General features: G+C 42.6%; 1 protein-coding gene across 1 annotated transcript; it reads left to right on the top strand.

Annotated features, from left to right (window-relative positions):
* Positions 1-551: 551 nt before the first annotated feature.
* On the top strand, positions 552-9420 carry mier2 (mesoderm induction early response 1, family member 2). The gene is given in 13 exon segments (XM_034531213.1): positions 552-654; positions 1775-1944; positions 2928-3041; positions 3134-3245; positions 3892-3968; positions 4210-4279; positions 4507-4640; positions 4842-4923; positions 6380-6474; positions 6634-6764; positions 7642-7784; positions 8253-8357; positions 8863-9420. Coding segments are annotated over 12 exon segments (1542 nt in total). The 5' UTR covers positions 552-654; positions 1775-1917; the 3' UTR covers positions 9315-9420.
* The last annotated feature ends 5660 nt before the right edge of the window (positions 9421-15080 follow it).

Below are 15080 nucleotides of genomic sequence, written 5' to 3'. Positions count from 1 at the left end.
GCCTCTCCTATCTCTTGAGAGCTGTAAGCTGCCATAGGCCGAGGAAAGAGACTTATATCTTTATCTGCTTTGACCACGTCAAGTCCCCTCCCTCATTCACGTATTCAGCACGAGCCTATAGAGTCGCCACGTGTGGACCATATGGACGTGTTGGTTAAGAAATTACATTTAAATATAACTTCCATCTCGTATTGCCGTACATTCTGCTGTTTAAACAAAAAAAGTGAAAACATGCGGATCAATCTATTTTTTTTTTAGATGTATATATATATATATATATATATATATATATATATATATATATATAGCAAATAGTGAATGTCCATCTATAGGGTATTTAATAAACACGAAGTTCTTTTAAAGTATTATAATTTTTTAAACATCGCACAAGATACCGAATTGAATTGATACCGAAAGTGAGGAGGGAGAATTTTTTATATTTTTTTAAATAACTACCGGGGAAATATTTAATGCCAGCTGTCAAGCGAGACAAAAATAGCCGAATTACTTGGAAAAAGTCAATACTCGAGTCTGCACCTAACTAACTAACAGTCGCTGTTGCTGAATCGTTGCGGCAATAAACGGAGCTGTACAGAGGAGCAGACCTACAACATCCGGGCAATAGTCAGCTTGCGCAGAAACGGAATGGCGGAGGTAAGTGAGAGAAAAACGAGGAATGTAACGACTCGAATGATAGAAAAACTGGACCGAATCCGAGACTCGTGTCGCGCCGTACGGTGCGCGAGAGCGTCGACGGTTCCGCCGGCCCGGTTAACGCCGTCTGAAACAGGGCTACGGGGGCATTTTAACCGGGAGTGGGGGGAAGAAATGGAGAACCTCCCCGGCGTATCGCCTCTCTCCGCGTTCTTCGCTTTAAAGAGCCATTCCCTCCGCCTTGATAGTAAACCCGCAGAAAACAATAGGCGGCCGCGGCGGGGTCTCGCACGGTGGTGCTGAACTATTTCAGGTGCGAAGTGGATTGAGTGGGGTGGGGGAAAAGTTTTGTTTTTTGTGTGGCCGGGTGTGGGGGGGGGGGGGAGAGATGTCACGACTTATACGGCGAAAAAACTCCGTCCCCGTCTCTCTTTTCGGAAATATTTGAGAACTACTTATTTCCTTCTTGTGTTGCGACTCTCGGCGAGCCGGGGAGAGGAAGAGGCGTTCAGCACCAAGTCACAGGAAAGCGCCCCTGGTCAGACAGACAGCACCCGATGGGTTGGGAGAGGCACGCCGCGTGAACGTGGAGCTTTTCACGGGACTTTCACAACTTCTTCAACCAGGAAGGGTGTCTTTGAGAAGCAGCGCAGAATCTAACTCAAAGCGTGGGGGGCATCGGATGAGAGCTCGGGTGGGCTCGTGTCGGCTCCGTCCCCCCGTCCCCCCCCTTAACTATAAAGTTGTTTTTACTAAACCTATATGTATTTTTTTTTTTACCCCCGAAACCTATATTGGAAAAACATGTTGACATCAAATGTGATGTCACACCACACACAACAAACTATTAGCTGATTTCCAGCAGTAGCTTATATTACATTACATCACAACAAAAACAAATCCGTCAAGTTGTCCGATTGTTCTGTTGGAGATTTTAGAAAGATTTTTAGTTACAAATGAGTGCCGCACATATGATCCTTTGAATGATACTTGGGTCCCGGCTGCAGGTCTCGTAAAGTTTAAAATAGGGTGGTTTCAAAAGTTAGGAGTCAGCTGAGCTGTATGTGTACGGGTCAGGGATCAGCCACTACCAGCACTGTGTTTGTTTTTCCGTCTGCAGGTGGGTGAAGAGCCCCTCAAGAGAAGTGTGGCGGTTGTGGCCTAGTGGAGAGTGGATGAGGCACAGTGATGAAGGCCCTCAGCGGGAGAAGCAGAAGAAGTCTCCTTGGGCCTTAGAGGGAGTTGGAGGAGAACCTTCGCCCCATGAAGATGGCAGCGCAGTCCCACACTGTACGGGTCAGCCATGTCCCTATACGTTAAAGTTAGTCGCTGAATGAAAGCCACAGTCTCTTCAACAACATATTTCTCTTTTGATTACATGAACCTAACCGCCACAGACCACCCTGCATCACTCACACACTCGCTGTCACAGAATTATTCTTACAACTGGAGATTTCTGCTTTGATTTAAATTACAGTGCATTGTTGTTGTTTTTACCGAAGACAGAAAATCCACGGACTAAAGATGAACTCCTGCCATTTACAGTATATATTCCCAAACCGCCTGACAGTGCATCTGGTTTGTTAGCGTTGGACGTCTCTGTGTCAGAGCCCACAGTAACACCTGTTGACAGGAGCTGCACTTACACACTCAAAAACAGCTCCACACAGTGTCACTGTCTTCCTTTTCTGTCATATAGCACTTATGTGGAGTAGTGTGCAAACGAAACGTGGTCGGATCAGCAGCAGCAGCAGATGCAGATGCTAGTTTAGCTTAATACACCTTCCTATGCCCATTGCCACACAATGCACAAGCAAAGAAAGATGGCATCCTTTTCATCTCGGCAAACTTGGCGAAATAGCACATTTTAAGTAGAGCTGCAACATTTAGTTGACTAAACTATTGGTTGACAAAAACTGTTTAGACAATTGATTAATTGTTCAGTAATTTTCCTGCATAAATGGCCTAAAATGCTGTTTTCATTCTCCCTTTCCTGTTTTAAATTGTTTCATATCATATACAACTGAATGTATTTAGGTGGTGGACTGACAAAACTAGACATGAAAAGACATCCACTTGGACTTTTGAGAAACCAAAGGATTAATCTAGAAAATAGTCCACAGATTAATGAAAAATGAAATGTTCCTTGCCGTTGAAACCGGTAGTCCTCTTGCCGAGTTTGAAAACCCAACTCTGGAAATCATACAAAACAATCCACTACTGGTTGTCACATCTGCAGTCCGCTGTCTCCCTCTGCATCTGTGTGTCTCTAGGCCGGTGAGCTTCCTTTGGAGGAGCTGCTGGCTCTGTACGGCTACACAGTGTCCGACCCAGAGAAGGAGAGCCGTCACATGGCTGCCAGCCTGCCCGACGTGACACTGGACAAGGTGAGAAGTGTTCCTCTCCGACATATTATTAGTGCATGCTGTGTAATTGTTTACTTTGCTGCTATATTGCTCTCTTAATTTGTGTTGCACAGGATCAGATAACTGAGGATATCTTTCCTGGGGAGGAGGAAGACGACTCCTTAGCTGAGGATCTCACCCCCTCGGTCACCTCAAACACCTCCGATCTGCTCCACCGCCTCCAAGGTAACGCACACGTAGACGTCTATTTACACACGATATGGCATTTTAGAAGCTTAATACCATATGCGCACTCGGAGCCTTTATTTTCTGATGAAGCTGTGTAGCTGTACTGAAAGAAAAGAACATCCCTTTGTTATTTCCCTCATCATTCAATTTAAAATGAGTGCTTTGCTGAGGCTGCAGCATGTTACTTATAGCGAGGCGGTACGTTTCAATACCATGACACGCCAGAGTTTATGACGGCAGGAAATCACATGCGAGCTGTCATTTGTTTATTTCTATGTAATGTGATATGGGAACTTCCTGGTATGGCAGCATGTTCTGCTGTCTGTGTCTGTCTCCATGTGACTGAATGATGTCAAAGACACTCACACATGTCTGAACTGAAGGAGTTTAAATATATTCAAACTGCCTTCCCCTGATCTCCACTGCTTTATTCTGAATTGTATCTATATTGTTCAATATATTGCATTTTCTTTTTTTATTATATAACTTGCATTGCTTCCCACTGCTATCTAGGGTGGGTTTCAATTGAACAAAAATGATGTCAAAGTTTCAGTGATATACGCCAACATCTTTTTAAAGGGCAAAATGTGTACAGTGTTTAAAATGATTGGCTGAAACTCCTCTCTGGTGTTTTGTGTTTCAGGTGGAGACAAAGACACATTAGTCAGCTCATCAGAGGAGGACTCTGATGCATCTATTCCCTCCAATGAAGAGCACAAGGTAGACACCGAAGGCCCCAACAAACAGCTCACGATCAGTGGGGCCTTTTTGAAACATACACAAGTTGATTTTATTTTGAAGTGGCGTTGTGTCTGAGGTTCTTGTACATAGTCAATTATGACGGCCGGCAGCATCAGGATCCCCACCCCCCCACCCCCCCACCCACAAACCACCTCAATTCTAAACTCTGGCTACAGCCTTGTATTTCTGTGACAGACTTTGTCTTTGATTTAATTCTCAGGAGATCATGGTTGGCTCTTTGTATCAGGCAAAAGTCCCTCCACTCGGTTCACATACCTACCAAGAGAGCGGTAAGCAAACTTTTTATAAAATCTTCCAAGCACCAAGTCATTTCAGATGATTAACGCACTTCCTGTGTAGAGTTGGAACAATAATAATCTGCCTTTGGCGACTCCAACTGAAGTTATCCATGAAGACAACTGCCAAACACATCTCCATCTACCTTCCCTGTCTCTCTGCCACCTCCACTGCATTTACCCTCATTCTCTCTCTCTCTTTCTTTTCTTTGATCCTCTAGCCTGCAGCAGCGAGGACCAGTGTCTGTGGAGGCCTGGAGTTCTTCCGATGCAGGAAGTGGAAGAGTTCTTGCTGACTGCACAGACACCATATTGCCAGGAGGGGGCAGCATGCACCGTCCGAGATAACCAACAGGTATGGTCACTTTATAGTGTGTCCCAGAAGACACTGTCAGTAGTGTATCTCCCCTTAACTGATTAACCTAACACACAACTGCATGCAGTTGATAGAGGATGAGTTATTCTGTGTGTAAACATTGATCGATTGTTTTTGTTTCTCTTTGTAAAAGTCTTAACCTTCTCGGCTCATCCTCCCTACTTTTCTCATGATTCTCAGGCACTGTATGAACTAGTGAAATGCAACTTCAATGCAGACGAGGCACTGAGACGATTACGCTTCAATGTGAAAGTGTTCAGTGGTAAGAACCTTCCCGTTGTCCTATTATACTTGCTATTTTACTCATTCATATTCCACTCAATGACGGTGATGAAGGCCGACACAAAAATATCTAATAGTTTTATATAATGTCATTTTATTTGCTCATGTAGTATTTCCCAATATTATTTAGAGAGGGGGTTTGGGTGGACCATATTTAATTGTGCGTCCATTCATTTCCCCGGGAAAAACCCCCCCTACAAAACTCTTTGGTAGAGTCCCTCCCTCCAACAAAGGGAGCCTACCAACAACACAACAAGGGGACTTTATCCTTCCTGCAGCTATTGATATAATTTCAAGCGGCATTTTATGCAAACAAAAATTGAAATAGCAAAGATCAGTTTATCAATGAGATCAGAAACATACACGTTGCTCTGCAGATGAATAAAATAAGTGACGGTAACAGAGGCTGTTTTTTGATACCGTTGTCAGATTTGTTGATGTAGATGCTATGAAGGAAGATTAGAGTGGGTTTTAATTTATTCCACTTAAAAGAGGCAGACCTGATATTGGAGGACTCTGTGGGGAGCAGCACGTACAGGGCTTAGGCAATAGATAATACATTAGGGGAGTCTGGGGAACGCTTAAATGCTCATCAAGTGCATTTCTCCCACGTTACCACCAGTGGACGAACAGTACTGTATAATGTATGGTATAAAGAGAGGCACTGCATCCAAGTCCTATCCAGTAAGAGTCCTATTGCCAGGCTATAGGATGGGAAAAGAAGGGAATGAAATTGCCCAAAAGTTTTAAAAGATAACAATCACATCCTTCACAAAGAAATGAGAAGGTGCTGATTTAAAAGAGGGGAATGTGTCTTTGTTTGGGATCCTGAAATCAATCATTGAGTTCCATAAACTACAAGACACACTGATCCCACATGGGAAAACCAATATATTAAGCCTACTTAAGCATTACCGCTGCAGGATACTGCAGAGTATGACTGTATGTGGTACCTTGTGAGTGCAACAGCAGCTGCTGGCTCCACCACTGCAAAAGAGAAACGGTTCACCTTGTGACCTCTTGCTCAGCAGCGAGGCGCCGGTTTAAGTCCAAGACCTCTGTTGTAGTTTGGACTGAGAAGCCAGAGAGCCCTGACCATACTGTTACATTGTGACGCATCCCGTACTGGTTTTGTCCAAACCGGACATGGACTGAGGACTTCAAAGCTCTGCTTTGGGATAATCGGATTAATTAGATTTTTTTTACAGTTTTCAGAGTTGATTCAGAATAAAAATCAGCAGAGAGCTTATTTGCTCAATTAATTTTAAAAATGATATTTAATTGGTGTGGTGGAGAATTCCGTGTGGGCCCGGTGATAATCTGCAGCAGCAAAATGTGATTGCATTGCATTAATAATTAAAGAAAAACATAAATTATACAAACTATGAATTAAAAGTAGTGCTGAATTCTCCCCGGTGCTTTTCATCTCTCTTTAGAAGAGCTTTGTTCCTGGAGTGAGGAGGAGTGTAGGAACTTTGAGCACGGCTATCGGGTTTACGGGAAGAACTTCAACCTCATTCAGGCTAATAAGGTGAGTGCTCAGGAGACAGGATGTTGACATTTTTCAGTCGAGTCTTTCCTGGAGTTTGATGTTGAAACCTGATTGACCTGCTGTAAGGCTCCTTTTGACTATTTGATGGGACAGTTTTTTTTTTTTTTTTCTCAAAGCAAAAACTGTTTTCCTCCTCAGGTACGAACGCGCTCCGTTGGGGAGTGTGTGGAGTATTACTACATGTGGAAGAAGTCTGCCCGCCACGAGTACTTTACCCAGCAGGCCACCAGGCTCAGCCGCAAGAAGTTCAACCTCCAATCAGGGAACTTGTAAGTATTGCTGAGGGCTGTACCAAATGTCATTTAAACATCTGGGTTTTCATTATGCATATTGTTAAGGCGTGCGTGCGTGCGTGCGTGTGTGTGTAATGTTTCTGCAAGTTATTAATAACTTACTCGGACGCTGCTTTGTCACTCGCCTGCATCTGTAATATTTTCTAAACTCACCCGACCTACGCAGCCAACACAGGGTTCTTATCCTACAAATAGTTTATTAGTTTACTTATAATATTACTTCCTGTGACTTGATCTTTATGTTCAACCGTGCAGGAAAAATCGAGTTAAACATAATAAATGGGAAAAGTTGCGCAACATTCAATTGGTAATTTAACGCTATGTTTTCATCTGAACTTCCTACTAAATCCATAACGGTCCTACTCTGAAAACCCTTTTAAGTAACACCAGATCTTGTATAAAGTTATTTATGTTTAGAATTTACATTAGCTGTAACTGTGTCACAACTTTCTGTAAATCTGTGTTTTGCATTGTATTACTTCAAGCTGGACATTATTGAATTATTTAAGCAAATGGTGTTGTTGTATAATTATTTCAAAAAAACATATTTTCAGGTTAATTTAATGCCTCTTAACTGGAATTCATACTTATTTGTATATGAAGTGCACCGTTGCTGGTGACATCCCACTAATTACACAATAGCACGTGTACTGTTGACAGTGTGTTCTTTTGACTATCCAGAGTAACGAGGCCCCCATAACAAGTTTCCATTCATCCTCATGGTACTGGGATAACAACAAAGGGGGTTATGCCACTGTGTCATTCCTCTGCTCTTTGTGTGTGAAATCTGATTTATTATGTCTCGTTGACGCACACGTTGCGACGCTAACAGTGGTTGTGTTGTGTGCTGCAGGGAGGATGGAGACCAGGACGGGGAGGTTGGGGAGCTGGAAGCGAGCAACAACTCGTCTGGCTTGTTGTCTCCAAGCTCCATGGACACTGGACAGCTGCAGTCCCCGTTACCTCCCCAGTCGAGCCTGGATCCACACAAACAAGGTAAACAAGCACCCGATGTGGGGGCTCAAAGGGACAGAACCGCTCAGAAAACTAGCACCTAAAAAGCAATAAAAGGTTAGATTTCCACTCATTTGAAGTGGCAGCTGGTCACAGAGCTGAGAAAGAGAAGAGAAGTGCATTGTTTCTGTCCATAAACCATTTACATGCCATGTTGGACACGTATTCCAAATCACATAATTTCTGCTATCCATCATGTTGTACATGCAGTTCTATGGATTTCATTTGTGTCCATTGAATGTCTTGTTTGATTACATGCTTTGCCTTTTTACTTTGACATCACATACTCATTATCTTATGTTATGAATCATGTTTATGTCTCTCCTCCTTTTTGTTTTCCCCACTATGTTCCTTGTCTTTGTGTGTCCTGTGTTGCGTGCACGTATGCATGTTTGTTTGTTTGTTTGTTTGTTTGTGTGCATGCACACCTGTTGACATGGTGCTTCAGAGGAAGAGAGCCGTCCCCGCCGCAGACGAACTCCCCGCTTTCTCTTAAAGCCATGAACTCGGTCCAGACAGGCCACTGAAAGCAGGCTGGGCCTGCAGGCCAAGAAGGCAAGAAGAGAGTCAGAATATTAATAATGTGGTGATCGATAATCAAACTCTAATTATAGCCTAAAGGTACGGTGCTGTTGTGTGCAGTGCTTTATGGCCAATAAAGGCTCCTCCGGCTATTAAACGCCACTAATTATCTATCGGATAAGGTTGGATGTATTTAAGATGCATGCATTTGATCATTTCCATCACATCTGTTCAAAGTGTAACTGTTGTATTAAAAATGGAAATTAAATTCAAGATCAAACCTTAACCGTAGCTGTAGATTTACAATAAAAATGACTTGTATTTACAATGCAGATCAACAAAACAAAATGTATGAAAGAAATCACATGACGATATTAAGCAGATGCATTCGGCAAGAGAGGCAAATTAAAATATTTATTTCTACAAGTAATTTCTATTGAATCTCCACTTGAGTTCTTTCATCTCAGCGTCATTGTACGAGTGGAATAAATGCAGACATTTAGTTGATCTGCCATTTTATGAACCCCTCTCCATCCAGATGATGAGCTGGTGATGGGGTCGTCGGACTTGTGTGGTGACGGATGTCCTCGGCAGCTGTTTGGCTGTCCCTTCTCCCTCCCGCCCATGGACGACCTGCGGGATCCTGGCTCAGACGGTTGTTGTCCCTCAGCTCTGGGTCAGCTCCAGTCCCAGCCCTTTCCCCAGAGCCCCCAGTGGGCCGGCGGGAGCCCTCTGTCCTGCCACGACGACCATTGCCTGCCAGGCTCCTGTTTTTACCAGCTACACATGTGCAGCGGACCTTTTGTTTCAGAGGGCCCTGACGATGATACAGCAGGCAGGGGCACCGGCTCCCACCACGGGGTGCAAGTGGAATTTAGCCTCCCGTCTGCCTCCCCTCCCTCATCTTCTGCCCTCCCATCACACTTCCAGGCGCTGGGCAGCCTGCTGCACCCGTCTACCGTCCAGCATCCCCACTCGCTCACACAGTGAAGGGGCGTGGGAAAGTCTAAACTGAGCGGTACCTTGAATAGTTTGCCCCGTGTGGAGATCTCTGATCGGCGTTGGTATTTACACCGGGCTTGAAGAAACCAGGAAACGAACTTTGTGAAAAAAGGATGGACCTCCTACTTGTGTCGGGGGGGTTACTCGTCTGTCTGAACCCTCTTTTTAAACGGAGACACTTGAACCCTCGGTCCAGCGTGGAATGACGAGTGTCAATCACGACTTTCAGGTGTTGATTATGTGGTCATTAACTGTTTATTGCCACAACCTGCACCAGGGCTGAGCTTTTGATTGGCTCTGGTTTATACTTGCAAACGACCCGGAAGTGGCTCGCCGTTCATTATTATCTATAAAACAATCTATGATTGACAACGTTTACCACTGTTTCTGTGTTTTCTTATTTATCAGGATGGCAATGTTTAATTGCAAATCAGATTTAAATCAAAACTTCTTCCATGGAGAACCAATCCCGTGTTTCTTTCGGCACTTTGGCCGCTGCAGCCATTTGGGATTTGTTTCTGGGAATCTGTCCATTGAAACTATATGAAGAATACTTTATTTAAACGTTAAGTGTAAACGTCCTCACTTAAGTGTGTCATCGGCTCTCCCTTCGCGGTTCCTCTCGTCTGTTTTGTTTGCACTCCTCCGCTCGTGTCTGAAAACAAGAGTCCCAACTGTCTCAAGAATTGTGTTTTTAAATATAAAGAGCTGAAACTAAATAATATTTCCTGAGGTTGATGTTTGAACATGGTTGGAGATGAAAGGATATTTTTGCAGGTTTCATTTTTATTTTGTAGCTTTTTGTGAACGTTTTCATCCTTGTTCTTCATTTGAAGATGTATAAAGGTGCAGTGCTTTGTCATCATTTCTGATCACCGTTTCTATCATGTTGAATATTAAGTATCATACAACCTGCAGAATAGGCATACAGTAAAACGTGCAAATGTACTGTACATACGAACATAGTTAAGTCACTGAATGCAATCACTCTCTCTCAGGTTCTGCAGCTTTAATGATCCCAACACGTTCATCAGCGAGTCAGCTGCTCTCTCTCTGGATCAGATGGGAAACTAAGCTGTTAAACTATTACAAGTTTATTGGATTAAGATGCATCTTGTCAGGTGTAAGAGTAAAAACATATGTAACGAAACGCCAGTGTAGACCTCCATCAAGGCTGTTTCCATAAGTGAAAAAGACCCCCTACCCCTCTGTATACAAAGTTTCTTGAAAATCAGTAAAGTCGTATTTCATAATCCTGCTGATAAACCCGATCGAAGACATACGCTTCTGGAGTCCAAAGGTCATCCCAATATCAAATGTACTGGTTCTGATATCTTCTGCTGCATGCAGGTAACATCCCATTAGTGAACACGGGTACATTGGGGATGTTTTGAGTGTCATGGTGGGACAGATCCAACCTAAATTGTGGGTTTAAAAACGCAGACAATCGCCTATTTGCTTCTGAAATGTTTTGTTCACTGATCTCTGCCAGACCGAGTCTGTAGAAGCCTTAAGTATTATTTCTAATAATAATATGTTCATAATGCTAATCACCAGATTCGCAACTTTTTCTTGCCGGTGTCCCAAACCTCTCACAGCCTTCGTCAATTTAGATTTGTTGAAGGATGACAAACTTTTATATTGTCAGTGCACATTTATCATCTCACAGGATATATATATATATATATATATATATTTTCAAAAGCACAGACGGCGCTTCAAGGGAATGATTTCTAAATAAATGACACACTCACGGTTTCATACCATAGAGGAATGGACCACTTCCAGGTTGAGAATTGTAAAGACTTAACATCTTGATGTGATGGCTTAGATATGGTAAATAAATATAAGATTATTACAGTGAATATTATTTGATTATTTGAGCTTATTGATGATCTTTAATAGTTATTTCACAAAATCATGTATTGATGTGTGAATCCATTGATATACTATGTGGTATTTTCTTCTGCAGTATATTTTAGTCTCACTGTCTCTAGAGAGGTAAAGGGAGAGTTACATGTTCATCATGTCATATTTATTTCATGTTTCTGTCTGTGAATGTGAGTCCTGTTAAAAGCCAATCCGGTTTCAGATCCTATGTTTTCGTCTTTGTTTACATGGGGGCAGAAAAAGGTGCTGAAACACTGCCTTTTTATTATTCTTTTTATTTTATTTTTGCAATTTATATATTGTATTGCTTCTGTTATGTTTGTTAATAATCTTATTTTGTAAAAAAAGAAAAAAAAGAAACGATTAAAATGAGTGAACTATTAAATTGCATTTTAATTCTTTTGAAAGCTGATACAGCGCCTGCACTTGTTTGTGTCATCTACACAGGAACAAGTATTGTGAATAATCACATGATACGTGTCCTCGTGCAGACAAAGCCGAGAGCAAGGTCATCTCTCAGAGCCCCGACTGCTTCCTCTAACATCTGCAGTCCAGGAACAGAAGTCATTTCAATGAGTTCAGGAAATTCAGCCTCGGCTCCGGAACGGACCGAGCCGACCTGACCCTTCTGCCCTTCACATCGTTGTTTTGTTGTGCTGCTGCTAAAAAGTTATATAATAATTATAATTATAATTCCTCAAGATGGCAAACCGGTGTCATCAACTTACTCAGAAACGCTGATGTAATCTGGTATTGATGGCCTTAGAAAACACATCATATCTTGTGTCAGGCACTCATATAACATGAGCCATGAAATGTTGTTCCCGTCTCTCCTCTGTGTCCCCTGCAGAGTGACTCTGACACATGACACATGATACATAAGATATATCTACTTATTTTATCCATGTAATTTGTGTTTCTCTAAAATGTTGGTAAAGCCCATTCCTTGCACATCTAAAGATATTAATTTAGACAAAAACAGGTGTTCCCGAGACAAGTACTGTCCCTAAATGTGCAGTTCAGTCACTGTGAAATGACACTTTTTCTCTCTTTTTCACTGCTTTACGTCAGACAGCCCAGCATGTGCCTTTAGCCGGCTGCAGTGCATTAAAATGGATTGTGACTCTTTTATATTATCAATCGTAGGGACATGAAAACATGCAGTTCTTTATGGCCCTGATTCTGGTATGCTGGGTATATTTTAAGTATTTGAATTGTGTGTTTTTTTTTAAGAAATGTTATTTCTCATCCACAGTTTTTCAAAGGCATGTTCTTCAGAAGATGCATTTAGTCTGAAGAAAAATTGGCGCCTTAGTTTCACTCCCCCCGGTACAATCCAGTGATTTTGTCATCGGCTTTTCATGTTTATGATAAAGATATAGTCAAATGATTTGATACAAATAAATAGTGTGTGTGTGTGTGTGTGTGTGTGTGTGTGTGTGTGTTTCAGTTCCCATTAATGAATTAAAATGTGTTGTGTCATCTCCTTTAATAATTCTCCCTCTGGCTGGCTCGTTAGCGCCCTCTGCTGGTCAGAAGACAAGTGCAGTTTAAACACGCAGAGACACGCGGCCAGTAGAACCAACCCCATTATCACTTTGAATAAAAGCTCTTTCAGTGACATGATGCATGCGGCCCTTTGTTGCGTGTGTGTTAACAAATGCATCAGTCAGAGAGGAAACCACCCTGGTGTGTGTCCTTCCTCGTGTGTTCATTGTGGTTTTACTCCTCATCATCGCTGCATGAAGACAAAGGTGAGATGCTCTACTAGTTCCGGTCTATTCCAGTATTGGTGTGTAGTGCGACATACAAAGTGATGACATCTATGACTTTTTAAAAAGCTGTTGATGATGAGCTGACAGGTATTGTTCTTTCATTGGAGAGAGAAACAAAGATCCATCCATCCATTTTCAATACCGCTTATCCTCATTAGGGTCGCGGGGGCACTGGAGCCTATCCCAGCTGACATAGGGCGAAGGCAGGGGACACCCTGGACAGGCTGCCAGTCCATCGAGGGCACATGTAGGGACATACAACCATTCACTCTCACATGCACACCTATGGGCAATTTAGAGATCAATTAACCTGCAGCATGTCTTTGGACTGTGGGAGGAAGCCGGAGAGCCCGGAGAGAACCCACGCTGCCACGGAACATGCAAACTCCACACAGAAGGACCGCTCCGACCGGGAATCGAACCCGCGGCCCTCTTGCTGTGAGGCGACAGTGCTAGCCACTACACCACCGTGCAGCCCATAGAAACAAAGATGAGTAATCTTATTGCAGCATGTTCAGATCTCCAAATCATTATAAGCCTTCACAACCATCAGTTTAAGAGGAAATACAGGCAAAAAAATGTTTTTTTTTATTGCACTGATCCATTTTGATGATGTTGGATGCTATTTTGCTTCCATAACGTGTTAATTGCCCATATTACCAAAAATAATTGTAATAATCAACTGGGGAAGTTTCATGGTGATATATATTAGTTTTAATATTAATACTTTGGGTGTCGCCCCTTAACCACAACCGAACACTTTTTGAGTAGCTTTCATCAGATCATGGAGGTTTTTATTAAACATATCAATTTCACCATATTCATCAGCGAGAGATGATCATCAAAGAGCTCTAACGTATAGCAGTTGTGTGTTATTTCCTCAATATGAAGTATATACCATGAAATCACTAAATGGTTGTTTAGCTACCTCCAGGTGTTACCAAACCAGCAGATGTTGGGAACCAACCAGACAGGCAGTTGACTGAGAGGGAGAGACTTCATTTCCAGTGCAGCTCGGCAGGAAAAGCCCTCGTGTGACGTAACTGCAGATCTCTCTTTATCTCGTCCGGCCTCCTGCTCGACGGGCCGGGTTTCACTGGCAGTTTTTTTATATGTTTTTTTATAACCACACAGTCAGTTAACAGTAAAACAAAGACAACAAATATAATGTCTATACATCCCTTACAAGACAGATAACTAAATGACAACGTTTCTTTGAATTAAAAGTGTGCTTTACAAGCAGACAATAGGTGTTTTGTTTTCTCTGCTTAGTCCTCACTCGTGTGTGACTGAGCATGTAAATCGTTATCGTCTCTCACCACCTCCGTTGACTATGAAACACCACCTTCATTACTCTGTTTCACCCTCTCGTGGGGCAGCGGTTCCGGGAAGAGAAGTTTATCTTACTCTTTTGTCCAAAGTCCACGGTCGTTAATATCATTTTATTTATTATTTCTTCAAGGTGGACGTGTGAGACTAATGTGATTTATTGTGCACGGTCCTAATATTATATTTGTCTCTGCCATTTCTTTGGTTTCGGGTTCAAAAGCGTGTGTCTTGTGCTCCATTTAAGTTCTTGAATGTAATTAACATGAGTTCGGAGAAAATAAACTTTGTTCAGATTACGGAGAATAGCTTGCAGCTTCCACTTCTCACTCTGAACCTCTAAATGAACAGACTACCCATCACGGTTTCTGTTTTTCCCGTTGAATGAAGCCGAACATCTGGCCTCCAGCGCCTGACCCTGCATTCAGCAGTCTGACCGCCCGGATCTCCAACTCCCAACAAACAAGTAAAACACTTGTGGCTCACAGTTCATCCTCTAAACTAACTGATGAACCGTGTGATGAAGGAGCGTCGCTGGATGCTTGGTGAACCTTTTTTGCATTTGTTTTTTTTTTACTGCACCCAACACACTGACAAACATCTGTGGCTTTTCAAGAGCACTTTTTTTTACTGACGGTTCTCTTTGTGCAGTTGTCAAACGGACTAAAATGTAGGTGATATGAATGCATTGTTCCTCCAACCCTGTGTCTTCTGTGAGAGTGCGGTCCTTTGTGTTTTCATTCTGCCCATGGCAACAGACACT

Source organism: Cyclopterus lumpus, chromosome 4 (assembly GCF_009769545.1).
Source record: "Cyclopterus lumpus isolate fCycLum1 chromosome 4, fCycLum1.pri, whole genome shotgun sequence".
NCBI classification, from domain to species: Eukaryota; Metazoa; Chordata; class Actinopteri; order Perciformes; family Cyclopteridae; genus Cyclopterus; species Cyclopterus lumpus.
Note: the sequence above shows the minus strand (reverse complement) of the source record. Positions and strands in the feature narration are given on the sequence as shown.